Source organism: Tiliqua scincoides, chromosome 8 (genome assembly GCF_035046505.1).
Source record: "Tiliqua scincoides isolate rTilSci1 chromosome 8, rTilSci1.hap2, whole genome shotgun sequence".
NCBI lineage: Eukaryota > Metazoa > Chordata > Lepidosauria > Squamata > Scincidae > Tiliqua > Tiliqua scincoides.
Genome location: NC_089828.1, coordinates 56736922 through 56750732, shown reverse-complemented (window position 1 = coordinate 56750732; position 13811 = coordinate 56736922). Strand labels below are relative to the sequence as shown.

Sequence of the window (13811 nt, the reverse complement as noted above, 5' to 3'; positions counted from 1 at the left end):
CCACAGTGAGACTGCTTAAGAGTACAAGCCTCTTTGAACAAGATGGAAAAATAATACAAGCCACCAGGGTGGGTGTGGGTTCCCACAGCCAGGGTTCAGAGTCCTGCTAGTCAGCAGAGTCCCTTTAACATTTGTGTACTCCCAAGAAGAAAGATGTGAACTTAAGGGTGGCACTACAGTCCCTCTTATTCTGAAGAGAGTATGCAAGGAGTAGGCTAGTAAGAGTAGAAGATGGGCAACAACGGTTCACCATAGACCACACCTGCCACTCTCTCAACTGGGTGACCCCACGTTCGAGCATTGCAAGAGGAAAAAAGTTCTCTCTCGATCAACTCTACAATGCATACATGGTACGGTTGCCTTAAATACACCCATCCCTGCTTTTCAAAACCCCTCTCCAAGGCCCCTAGGGGAAAAGTTGCCTTGCATTAGGATAAACAGCCAATTCACACCCAGCCGGGCTAATTAAGACAGAGGCACAACAGCTTATTCTGAGGCTTGCCTTTCCCTGAGGAGCTGCAGCTGAAACCTGTTTGCGAGTTTCATCAGCTCAGTGAGGAACACATCATCTTCTCTTAGCTCCAGCTCATCAGTATAGATCCAGCGCAGCATTGCCATGGTCACCTCGGGGTCAGAGTCTGGCGGAAGAGCATTAGAGATGTTACTGATGGATGAGGAAAAAGGCTCCCATGTTCTGTGACAGTTCAGGGTCACCAACTGAGAAGCTCCAAGTTAAATGCAGCCCTCTGCAGAGTGTCAACCCACGCCCCACGGGCAGCCCAGATGCAGAAGGAGTGAGCAGCAATAACGCTTCCTCTTCACTCCAGCATGGTATCTTTTCAGTGGCTATCGCTGGCATCTCTTCTGCATTTTTTCTTAGGCTGCGAGGCCTCTGGGGTCAGGAAACCATTAATTTTGCTATGTGAACCACTTTTTGTTGAAAAGCAGTATATGAACATTCTTAGAGCATTCTCCAAGAGACATTTCGAAGGGTGGAAGTGTTACCATCTACACATTTTTGGATCATTTCTTTGAATCTATGATCAATGGATAACAGCATGGACACATCTCTTAGAACTGAAGTCAAGCTCACAAAACACCATCTTGAACTCTGCCGTATAGCTGCCCACTGAGATTCTATTCACACACTAGCTCACACATTAGCACATCAGAACAAAAGCCAACAAAACCCACAGATAATAGGATTAGGCATCACAAACACCTACCTTCCAAGCCGCAACACAGGCAGCATCCCACATTCCAACAAATACAGGGGCATATCAACTAGTAAGCTGTGCTCCACTAGATGCAGAAACTCTTGAGCGCGTGTGCCAGAGCCTCCACAAGCTGGGAAACCTCTGAACAGCTTCCCACTCATGTTAGATACAGGTAGATACACTTGTGGGGGGAGGGGGGTTTCAAAAGTGCAACATGCCATCCCTCTCTCAGTCATCCTTCCTGGCTTAGCTTAGGTACTGGGGTAAAAGAGAAGGCCCCCCCCTCAGCCTTTCCCCCCTTTTATTTCCCTAGCACTCCAGATACACTGTGCATATGTTCTCTCTCTCTCTCTCTCTCTCTCTCTCTCTCACACACACACACACACACACACACACACACACACACACACACACACACACACACACACAGAGCATTACAGTTTGTTGAGGCTTTTTGCGCTACATCTCTCTTTTAATAAGCACAGTGTAATTGAAGATGCTCCCGTCTCAGTTTCATAAACTGGTTTCTGCCAATGCTGATCTTGCACCTAGCCTAAGGTTCCTTGTTCCATTTGGTACCTGTTCAGAGAGGGTTAAAGCTATCCTGCTCTTCCTAATATCATCCCTGTATCCACCAATTAATTTCTCAAATAAACAGAGCACCAGAGACAAGTCTCAAAACATACACAGGATTTTCTACCATGTTCAATTCTGGGGCTGTCGCCCAGAGACAGAGCCCCTGCTTTGCTCCATGTTCAAACACTGGCATCGCAAGGGAGGTCGGGGAAAGACCTCTGTTCCAAAGGAGGACAGCTGCCAGTCGACATACAGAATACTGGACTAGATGGAAGGCACCTTCTAAGAAGTCGGGCTTTGGTCCTTTGTTAAACCTAGGAACACTTGCCACCTGGGGTTAGGGAGATGTACGGAGCCAAGCCTCAGGCTTGCAAGTTCTCCCTCCTTCCTTGACATAGGACAGAAGACTCTTGAAGGAGCCTGCTTTCATGTCTGAAGTCACATGGTTCAAGAGAAAGACCCTGATATCTCTAGGGACATGGTTCTCAGACAGCAGGCCTGGGGAGGAGAATCTGCCAAAAATCTGCTACCACATGAAACAGTCGTGGACTAGACAGACTACTGCTCTGCTTCTGTTGAAGGTAACTACCTGGGCAGGATCCATGGCTCTTCCGTTAAGAGTCTGGGAAGGTTTAGAGCTGCTGATTGCTATAGCGGACAGCAGTGGGCGATATGTAGCCAAGATCCAACTTTAAGACAGCCTCATACACGATTCTCCTCATTTTTCAGTTTCCCCTTCTCTCTCTCCTACACTCTGTCCTACCAGGAATATTTCAGACCCCCACCTTCTGCTGCTGCCACCTCCCCCCCCAAACCTTGCACACCTGCTAACCTCTCCAGCACCACAGTGCATTTACTGGTGTCCCAAATTTTTATTGGCAACCTTCAGTCTCGAAAGACTATGGTATCGCGCTCTGAAAGGTGGTTCTGGCACAGCATCTAGTGTGGCTGAAAAGGCCAATCCGGGAGCGACAATCCCTTCCACACCGGGAGCAAGTGCAGTCTGTCCCTGGTCTGTCTCCCTGGCTATGGGCCTTCCTTCTTTGCCTCTTTGCCTCAGACTGCTGGCAAAGTGTCTCTTCAAACTGGGAAAGGCCATGCTGCACAGCCTGCCTCCAAGCGGACCGCTCAGAGGCCAGGGTTTCCCACTTGTTGAGGTCCATCCCTAAGGCCTTCAGATCCCTCTTGCAGATGTCCTTGTATCGCAGCTGTGGTCTACCTGTAGGGCGCTTTCCTTGCATGAGTTCTCCATAGAGGAGATCCTTTGGGATCCGGCCATCATCCATTCTCACGACATGACCGAGCCAACGCAGGCGTCTGTTTCAGCAGTGCATACATGCTAGGGATTCCAGCACGTTCCAGGACTGTGTTGTTAGGAACTTTGTCCTGCCAGGTGATGCTCTTACATTAGAGAGGTTAACAGAGGACCTTGTCTCAGCAATCAGAATCACCACTTGTACTTTACGAGTCACGGCAAAAACAGATATTCAATCACACCATTGCTGCAACTACTCCCAATGTCAGCAATAGTTGGGGCACCCCATGCGATCTGGGACAAGTAATATTTATACCTTTGCTTGCTTAGGGATGCTGGCTACTCATTCACCCCCTGGAAAGAGGAGCTGGCTGAACACCACTATTAGAAGTTGTCCTGCAGCCAGAAATGCAAGAGGCGAGACACAGATCACGCACTAAGGGCAGTTCCAGTGGCAGAACACCCCAATGACTCATTTCAAGTTATAACACACCAAAGGGTAAGGTGCAACCCTGGCCCTTCCAATCGCTTTTCCACATCAGAGTCAAAAGATAACTGCTCTGCATTATTCTGGCTTCACCTCACTCCCTGCCTCCACCCCACACACACCCTGTTTTTTCACAAGGGTTACAGTCCTGGACTAAAATGGACAGAAAGACCCAGGTTCAAATTCCCACTCCACTATGAAGCTTGCTGGGTGACCAAGGGCCAGTCACTCTCTCAACCAAACCTACATCACAGGATTGCTGAGAGAAGGGAACTGCCCCAAGCTTCTTGGAAGTAGGGAAGGTTAAAAAAATGTAAGAGTGCTTCAACATTTCTCATGTCCAACCCTCACAGTCACTGGCTGTACTCTTTTACTAATTCTAGATCAAGGGTGCCAATCATATGGCCCATGAGTCAGATATAGCCTATAGAAATTCTTTATCTGGCCCCCAACACCACCATCAGCTACTCTCAGTTGCTGAGCTGTGAGGTGATACACCGGCAGAAGTGGCACTGCTGAAAGGGTGGTGCTGGGAAAGCCCAATTATCATGCAGGCCAGCGGCTCTCAAACTGGTGGGTCGCAACCCACCAGTTTGTGTAAAGCTTCCCCCATCCCTTTAAGGGTTTGGGCTGCAGGAGGTGTGGGGAGCCCTGCACAGCCCTCTGCAGGGCCCCCCATGGCTTGGAATGTTGAGAAACAGCATGCGCAAACCACCTCCTAGATGCAACGCGAAACCGGAAGAGGTCTGCATGCTCTGTTTCTCAACTTTCCAAGCCTCGGGGAGCCCTGAGAAGGGCTGCACGGGGCTCCCCACACCTCCTGCTGCATGCCCAAGCCCAAAGTAAGTAGAAGTACCCCCCTTAGCGATGAGATTCTGGGGATCACGTTGCTGCCCTCGCCCCTCCCCCGCAAAGACTTACATAGGGAGTAAATCTCCCTAAAAGTTTGAGAACCACTGATGCAGACCATCCTTTCAACAGCATCGCTTCTGCCAAGGCACTGAGGAGGACAGAGGAGACCTCAGAAGGTGAGGAACGGTACAGAGAGCAGCACTAGAGGGCTGAGATAAGGAGATGCTGGCAAGACGCTGAGAGAAGCCAACTATCATGCAGGCCGCCCTTTCAGCAGTGACATCTCAGCAGAAGCAGCAGACCACGTGATAACTGGACTCTCCTATATCTTGAAAATATGGTCATGATTTGCATATTTTATCTTCTGTCATTTACAGTTTATAAGCTCCTAAGTGAGAAAAAAGTGCTTATTTCTAGTTCTCCTGCTTAATGACATCACTTTTGGCTCACCGCATGAGACCAATTTGACACCCTTGATCTAGATAAATGGGCCTGGATCCAACAGCCACCTTAAACACAACATTGCTGATCAAAATGGTCATTTGTTTTCTGCTATAAACTGAAACTGAAAAAACTGCACATTTTCACCCAGTGGCGTAGCTGGAGGGGGGCAGAGCACTCAGGTTGGCAGCGAGGCGGGCAACTGACCCCTCCCTTTGGAGCCATTCCTGGCAGGGGAGCAAAATGGAGCCACATGGCTACATTTTGCTCCCCCCGCCGGGAATGGCTCCGAAGGGAGAGGCCACTTGCCCGCCCCGCTGCCAGCCTGGCTGCTGCTACGCCCCCTCCAGCTACACCACTGTTTTCACCGTATTCCTAACTCCATTGCCCCCTGTATGGTTTCCTTGTGTGCATTTTCTCAACCAAGTACCTTGGGGCAGGGACTCATACATGACACTGTACACAGAATAAAAGAACATGGATGGCACATAACAAATCAGACACTCACTGTATCACTTTAAGGCACATTTGGTATACAACCTTTTCCAATCATCGATGTAAGGGAGCTTCCTTAACACACCCCTTAAGCATCCGAATGTTTACAGCGCCATCAACGTTCAGGACACTTTCCAACAGAGGAGAGGAAAAGTCACTGCCCCAAGGGGCTCACAATTTAAAAACCACACACAAGGCAGAGAGATGGAAGTGATGACAGCATAATCAGGAGAAGAATGTGCCATTTAATATATGCATGATTAAGCTTATTTACACAGGGTAGAGGAGTTGTGCCCGTACAACATAATTTTACTACACTTTTAATACAGATTGTTTTATAATCCAAGTTTAATCGGTTCATTGCTTTTTTTTTTTTTAATCAATCCACTTTGGCTGGCATAAATTTCTTCTGATCACAGAAATGTGTCCTTAGGGAAGAAATGTGCATTTAGCAAGATTCCAGGGCAGGAGGAAGAGAGGACACACACACGTGCGTGCGCGCGCGCGCACACACAGACGGACACACACACACACACACAAGGCTGCAATTGCAACAGTTGCCTTACATGGCATGACAACACAGGCTGCCTTGACCAAGCAATCTCAAGCACAAAAAGGAATAATCAGGCACTGGCAGACAGCTTTGTTTCTCTGCTCAGTCAGGCTCCCACTTAGCACGATGAACAGACTCGCTGCTCTTCACATCCACACCATTACACAACCAAAGTGGCACAGGTCATTGATTTAACTAGCATTAAACACCAAGACCTCAAAAGCCTGCTCCGAGACAAAAAAGCTTCGTAATTAACGGATCAAGCCACTCTCGACAGGCAGACAGCCTCCTCCAGAAGGACGCCACCTCTTCTCTCTGAAAGAGGCCTCTCATCTTTTCATTGCACTTCCAGAGGCAGTGAAAGCATCTCTCCAACTCAGGCAAGCCAGTCAGAAAACTAACCTGACATATCCAGCTCCTTCGTTGACACGAGGTTGGCCAGGCTCCAAGTCTCAGTGCGAGCTGCCAATACAAATTTGTGAGCACTGATGCGCTTGTCTCCAACCTTTATCTTCAGGTCACTGAAGAGAAAACAGAGACGCACACCTGGATTGAGATGACTGCATGAACTTGCATCATCTGCAATGAAGTTCACGATATTCTGTAATGGGGAAGCAGGTGGTTTCCTGATACAATCTTGAACCACGAGACAAAGCTTCAGCACTCTTTGCTGCAGAGAGATACTGGAGAATGATGAAAGAATGCCAAGAGATCAGAAACAAGGGGGACAAGTCAGGCTTCTTAGGGCCCAATCCTACCTAACTTTCCAGTGCTGACGCAGCCACAACATGCACCACAAAGCAGGTGCTGCATCCTGTGGTGGTGGTGGGGGCAGTCATGGAGGCCTCCTCCAGGTAAAGGAACATTTGTTCCCTTATCTTGAGGCTGCATTGCAGCTGCAACAGGGTTGAAAAGTTGGATACAACTGGGTTCTGAGAATGGCTGGCTTGTGGTTGCCAACTAAGGGCCAGGCTACCCCTTTGGGACTGTCATCCTGTGAGGGAGATGCAGCAGAGAAAAGGGATGGAAGAGAAAAACAGTTCTGATTTTGCAATTTTATTGTTTACATTTTTATACTGTCAGCTGCCTTGAGCACCATCCCAGAGGTTGTGCCTCTGAGTGGAAGGGAAAACATAAGATACAAGTTTTTTTAAAAAAATACTTCAGAATAAAAAAATTTAGCTTGAGTGTTCCCCTTCCCTCTTCGACAAAAAACTCACCATAAATACTTTTCAAAGCTAGGAATTTCAGGAAGGACTTAATAGGCAGAGCGACAGAGTATTTGCCCAAGATAAATATTTAAATGGCAGACTAGACAAGTGGTTCTTGACTCAGAAATGTGCATGTATCTTGCTGTACTTCATGGCAAAACATGACATGCACTTATGGAATAAATTGGTACAGAGGTCTGCAAATGTTGACTTGCAAGCTAGCCATTAATTGGGAGGGGTCACCATTAAGTTCCTCTGGGATAAGTGGATTTTGGGAGAGACAGACAGATCTTTTCTCATTTGCACTGGCAAATAACAGGAGTCAGTCACACTACTCAGAAGAGTTTTTACCATTTCTTAGTCTCATCAATGACTTCTCATTGAAACAAGACTTCTCAGGCAGAAACCTGTGTGACACTGGGTGACCTGCTCAACAAAAGGCTGAAAGGAGATTTGTGGATGCTCAGCTTGGCAACAGCTCCTTGAGACACACTTAATGCAGACTATCACACATTTCTGGACACATGCTGGGTCTGGAATCCATCTCACTCTTGAGTGTAGAGTACCTTGCTAACTACATTCTGCTGGAAAGACACAGAAAACTGTTTGCTTGTTCTCTCTCCAGTCTAGCTTGAGGGCAATATCTCTGCTTTTCGAAAAACTGCCATCTAACCTAACAGCTTATCTGGAAACTTTGGTTCTGCTCACTGGTAAGCAATCCAACCTCCCCTCTTTCCAACTGGTCTAAAAACGGACAGAACCACAGTTGCAGCATATGGTGACTGATCACCATCTAAAGGTAGATGGGTGGGAAGGAAAAAAAGAGGAGAGCTGGTATAATATACTATAATAATATAATATAATATAATAACATACTGCCTGGTGGCCAAGGACTTGAATCTAGCTTTTGTGACTTTCCTCCTTCTTGCTGGCTCTGCCCTTTCATCACTGGGCAGGGTCAATGGGCTCTTGAAGATAGATCCTTACATGTTGCACACTGGAGTCTGAGATGGGTCTCAGTTCTTGACAAGTTGGAGACAACTGACCCAACTAAAAGTGTGCTATTCTTCAAAACTCTTGCCATTCATGTGCAAACATATGCAGATTTAGTCATTTAAAACTCATACAAATAACAGATTTCTTACCAAGCAACAGCACTGATATATAGAGCATCATATCCCACTAAAACTACAATACGTGCAATTGTTTGTATAGATAACAGGCACGCACCTGTGCAGTTTTATAGTCACCAAGCCCCTCTGCGGTCCTGCTCCTGAGGACGACTCTTACCTGTACTGCTCCTGCTCATACAGGTCTGCAACAATGGCCAGCAGTCGGCTGATGAAGGAATCGCTGGCACTCTCTTTGCTTGACTGAGCAGCCAGGAGTGTGCACTTCCTCTCTGTCTCAGTCAGCTTCTTCTGCAGCTTGACATATTCCTGACGGAGCAGCATCAAATGTTTTTCCAGTTTGGCCACCTCTTCTGTGAAGATGGGCAAAAAAAAAATAAAATGAGTGCATGTTGTGTTCCAGTGTCTCTCCCCTCCCCCACTCTGCCCCAAGATCAATTCCTAGAATCTCAGGAACCAGTCTGGGAAAGACCTTGGACTGCAGTCAGTGCAGACAATGCTGACCTAGATAGATCAATGGTCTGACTCAATCCAGCACAAAGCAGCCCCACATTTACAGCCTGATTTTCTACCCCTAATGCAAGACATACACATCCTCAGCTAAACAGTCAAGGGAAATGAAACCTTTTAAACCCAAAATAGTGACATACCCCACCCCACCCCCACCAAGCACCAGAATTATATCATGAAAAGCAGGTACAGAGCACACGCACCAGCCTTCAAAATGATTTCAGGGGCTCCACAAATAAACTTGACTGTATTGCTTTTACCTTCTCCGGACAGGCAGAAGGATTCCCCAGAGTGCATAGTCCACAACCTAAACACTACTACCAAGAAGGCCCTACCCACGTAGCCTAAATTATAATGAAATCTACATTTCAGGTGGTGAAAAAGAACCCTGGCCCTGTGTCGTTATCCACCCTGTACTTTCAGAACAAGGGATGGACCAATGGTCTGGGAATCACCCCAGAAGGGAGGAAGGAGCTATGGCAGCCCTCAGTGGGTGGGGGGGGGAGAGGGGAGGAGAGACTCATGCCTCACCAACTGTTGGGCATATGGGCAGTGGGAGAGCAGAAGCAACGGAAGAGAAATTGCTAAGTTATGAGATGCAAACTCTGCATACAGTGACATTAGAGAGGCCTCCCTCTGTAACACATCAATTTCTACTTGCAGTGACCGATCGTTTCCATTAAGTACCAACTAGCAAGATTTGCAAAAAAAACCATGTACATGGCATTAACTGGCTTTTGATGTTATCTTTAGAGCATACATTAGGGTCTGGGGGGATAATCCCCTTACTGAGTCAAAAGATTGCCATTATGATTTTAAGTTTGTCATAAATATTTATTCTGCGCTCTTACTCAAGAGGCTAATAACTGGATTTTTAAAAATACAACTTGAATTGTAATAATAATAATAATAATAATAACTTTATTTCTACCCCGCCTTTCTCCCCGAAGGGACTCAAGGCGGCTTACAACATATTAAAAACAATTTAAAAAACAAATAAAAACATATTAACACATACTAAAAACAGCAGTCAGAGTAAAAAAAATAGGTAAAAAGAGCATAGAGCAGCAGCAAGTCATAAAAGAATCAGGCTTGTAAAAAAATATTAAAAGATGTTAAAAAGATGTTAAAAGGCCAAGAACTCAGAAGGCCTGTTTAAACAGAAGGGTCTTCAGGCCTTGCCGAAAGGTCTCAAGAGAGGGAGCCATTCTTAAGTCAAGGGGAAGGGAGTTCCATAGCGTTGGTGCCACTACTGAGAAGGCCCTATTTCTTGCAGCCGCCCCACGTACCTCCCTAGGCGGCGGCACTTGTAAAAAGGCCTTCTCTGATGACCTGAGAGGGCGAGCCGGATTGTACGGGAGCAGGCGATCTCTAAGATACCCTGGTCCAGAGCAGTATAGGGCTTTAAAGGTCAATACCAGCACCTTGAATTGGGCCCGGAAACGAATGGGCAGCCAGTGCAGCCGCTGGAGAAGAGGACTGACAGGGTCGAACTGCCTACCTCCAGTAACCACACGGGCCGCCGCATTCTGCACTAGTTGCAGTTTCCGAACCGTCTTCAAGGGCAGCCCCACATAGAGCGCGTTACAGTAATCTAATCTCGATGTCACTGAGGCATGGATCACCGTGGCCAGGTCTGCACGATCCAAGTACGGCCGCAGCTGGCGCACCAGCCGAAGCTGAGCGAAGGCCCCCCTAGCCACAGCCGCCACCTGGGAATCCAGGAGCAGCTGCGAGTCCAGGTGGACCCCCAAGCTGCGGACCTGCTCCTTCAGAGGGAGTGCAACCCCATTCAGCGCAAGCCGATAGTCCAGCACCTGCATCGAGGATTTCCTAACCAGGAGAGCCTCTGTCTTATCCGGATTTAATTTCAGCTTGTTAGCCCCCATCCAGATCCTCACTGCCTCCAGACAGCACTCCAGGTCCTCAACCGCCACCCTGGAGTCTGGAGGAAAGGAGAGATAGAGCTGGGTGTCATCAGCATATTGATGGCACCCCACTCCAAACCCCCGGATGACCTCTCCCAGCGGTTTCATGTAGATGTTAAATAGCATGGGGGACAGAATTGAGCCCTGTGGCACCCCGCATCTCAAGGGCCAGGGTGTCGAACAGGCATCCCCCAGCACCACCATCTGGGACCGACCCTCCAAGTAGGAGCGGAACCACCGCAAAACAGTGCCTCCAGCTCCCAACTCGGCCAATCGGCCCAGAAGGATACCATGGTCGATGGTATCGAAAGCCGCTGAGAGGTCCAGCAGGACCAACAGGGACGCACTCCCCCTGTCCAGTCCCCGGCGTAGGTCATCCACCAAGGCGGTTTCCGTCCCAAAGCCCGGCCTGAAGCCAGATTGAAAAGGATCCAGATAATCCGCTTCATCCAAGACCCTCTGGAGTTGGGACGCCACCACCCACTCAATTACCTTGCCCAGAAACGGGATGTTGGAGACTGGCCGGTAGTTATCCAACACAGTGGAATCCAGGGAGGGCTTCTTCAGGAGGGGGCGAACCACCGCCCGTTTCAAAGCGAGTGGTAACGTCCCCTCCATCAAGGAAGAGTTGACCACCCTCCCTGTCCACTCAGCCAGCCCACCCCGGGCAGCTCTTATCAACCAAGCTGGGCAAGGGTCGAGCAGGCAGGCAGATGGCCTCACACTCCAAAGGAGTCTGTCCACATCCTCAGGCTGTACAAGCTGAAAAGAATCCCACAACACAGGACAAGCAGTTGCCAAGGGGACATCGTCAGACACTGTCAATGTGGCATCCAAGTTGTGACGAATACGATCGATTTTATCTGCAAAATGTTGCGCAAACACGTCACAGCGGCTGACCGTGTATTCCTCCTGGTCTACTGGGGGGGGGGCTGATGAAGGAGGCCCCGCACCACACGGAACAGCTCTGCCGGACGGTTGTCAGCAGACGCAATGGTAGCAGAGAAGAATGATCTCTTCGCTTCTACCACCGCCACGGAATAGGCTCTGTAATGGGCTCTACTCCGTGTCCGGTCGGATTCATCCCGAGTTTTCTGCCACCGTCGCTCTAGACGCCTGCCCTGCCGCTTCATCCTTCGCAGCTCCTCAGTGAACCAAGGAGCTGCTCCAAGTCTGCAACGTGGCAGAGGTCGCTCCGGAGCAATCTCATCCACTGCCCTGGTCATTTCCCCATTCCAGAGGTCCAATTGTAGAGCCATATAAAAAGATTAACAGCTAGAATTCCTAGGTTTTTGTCACCTCAGCCAAGTCATCTTCAAGGAGGAAACAACTCTGCCCCCAGGGTACCAACATGTGCATCAACTAGGTGGACTCAGCTGCAGAAGGCACCTGTATTCCTTAAGACTTACCAGGCACACTGCAAGTGATATGGCCCTGTCCTCAAAACAGAATGAAGCAACACAGTATAGCTTTACCAGAAGACAGTTATTGCAGCTTTTTATGGAGAAAGATGATGTAGGGTGGTGGTGGGAAAATATGATAGGGGTATGATTAATAATGACAGAATAGAATTTTTTCCTCTCACAACACTAGGTTATGAAATAAACCAAGGGCCAGAGATTCAGGACAGACAGAGGATGCTTCTGCACATAATACAACTTATGCAGTTAATTATACAGCTTATAGTCACAAGCCCATAACCATGTTTTAAGAGGGGAGACAGAAAAATTCAAGGAGGATGTACCACCACCACCTATTTCTCAAGAAGGTTAAATGAAGCTTCCAGGTTAAAAAGCAGAGCATGTCTTAACATAAATGGCTGGGAGGCCATGCTTCATGCCCTGCTTGTGGACTGCAGGGAGGTAACTGGTTAGCTAAAACAGAAGTTAAATCTGGACAAAACAGAAGTCCTCTTAGTTTGGATGACAATGAATCAGACTCTAGTTGTCAACCTGTCCTGATCTGGGTTGTGCTCCCTTGGCAGGAGCAGATTCACAGCTTGGGGTTCTTCTGGTTCTCTGCAGTTCCTGGATCACCAGGTGATGACACTGGCCAAGGGACCTTTGCCCAGCTAAGCTGGCATGCCAGCTGCATCCATATGTGAGTCAAACCTGACTATGCCGATTCATGCCTTCGTGACATCAAGTCCCAACTACTGTATCACATTCTATATGGGGCTGCCCCCAAGGACTCTGGAAATGACAATTAGGGCAAGTCTCAAGAGTGATTGGTGATTTAACTGTTAGACCAATGCTCCTGGTGCCTGCTGGTTTGTTTCCAGGCACAATTCCACTTACAGGTTTGGACTATTAAAGTCCTCTACAGCAGTGGTTCTCACATATTTAGCACTGGGACCCACTTTTTAGAATAAGAATCTGCCAGGAGCCACCGGAAGGGATGTCATAACTGGAAGTGACATCATCAAGCAGGAAAATTTTTAACAACCCTAGGCTGCAATCCTACCCGTACTTACCCAGAAATAAGCCCCATTTACTCCATAAATGTTTAACCCTATCATTATTAAAATATACATAGTAGCTTGTTAAAAGTACAGGTCTGTAACGTTTCTCCAAATGCAGTCATATACCATGTTAGCATCAAGTCTAATAGATTAAAAATAAAATATTGAAATGAATGGGGACCCACCCGAAGTTGGTTTGTGACCCACCTAGTGGGTCCTGATGCACTGTTTGAGGAACATTGCTCTACAGTGAGAGACAAGAGGATTCGAGGAACCATCTTCTCCCATGTGAGTCAGCTTGTCCATAGAACTTAAGCAACGGGACCCTCCTTCAGGTGCAACCTTGACTGAAGCCAGCTTGATGGCAACAAAGGGCTGGAGCTTCTCAGTAGAAGTACCAATATTAGGGCTAAAAACCTCTCTTAGGTGGCCGTCCTACCTTAGCTTTGGTTTAGATACTGCTTGGTCTTCTGTTTTGGTTTAATTCATTTGGGGTGGTTATGCTTTTTTTTTTTTTTTTAAGGTGTTTACTATTGCTGCTATTGCATTTTATGTATTATATGCTGACCTTTGCTTTTTAATCTTGATGAATATTGTACTCCATTACAGGGGGGGAGGGGAGACGAGACCATAAGACTGTGGGAAACAGAATGCTGGAGTTGGTGGAACTATAGTCTGATGGGGGAATCTATTAA

The 13811-nt window shown here is 47.8% G+C and overlaps 1 protein-coding gene across 1 annotated transcript in view; it reads right to left on the bottom strand.

The window, feature by feature from the left end:
* ANKFY1 (ankyrin repeat and FYVE domain containing 1) overlaps nucleotides 1-13811 on the bottom strand; it is a 46146-nt gene that overhangs the window by 24736 nt on the left and 7599 nt on the right. The window contains exons 2-4 of the mRNA XM_066635942.1: nucleotides 8378-8570; nucleotides 6279-6397; nucleotides 503-638 (exon numbers count right to left, since the gene is read on the bottom strand). Coding sequence (XP_066492039.1) covers nucleotides 503-638; nucleotides 6279-6397; nucleotides 8378-8570 — 448 coding nt within the window. The remainder of the gene's footprint in view (nucleotides 1-502; nucleotides 639-6278; nucleotides 6398-8377; nucleotides 8571-13811) is intronic.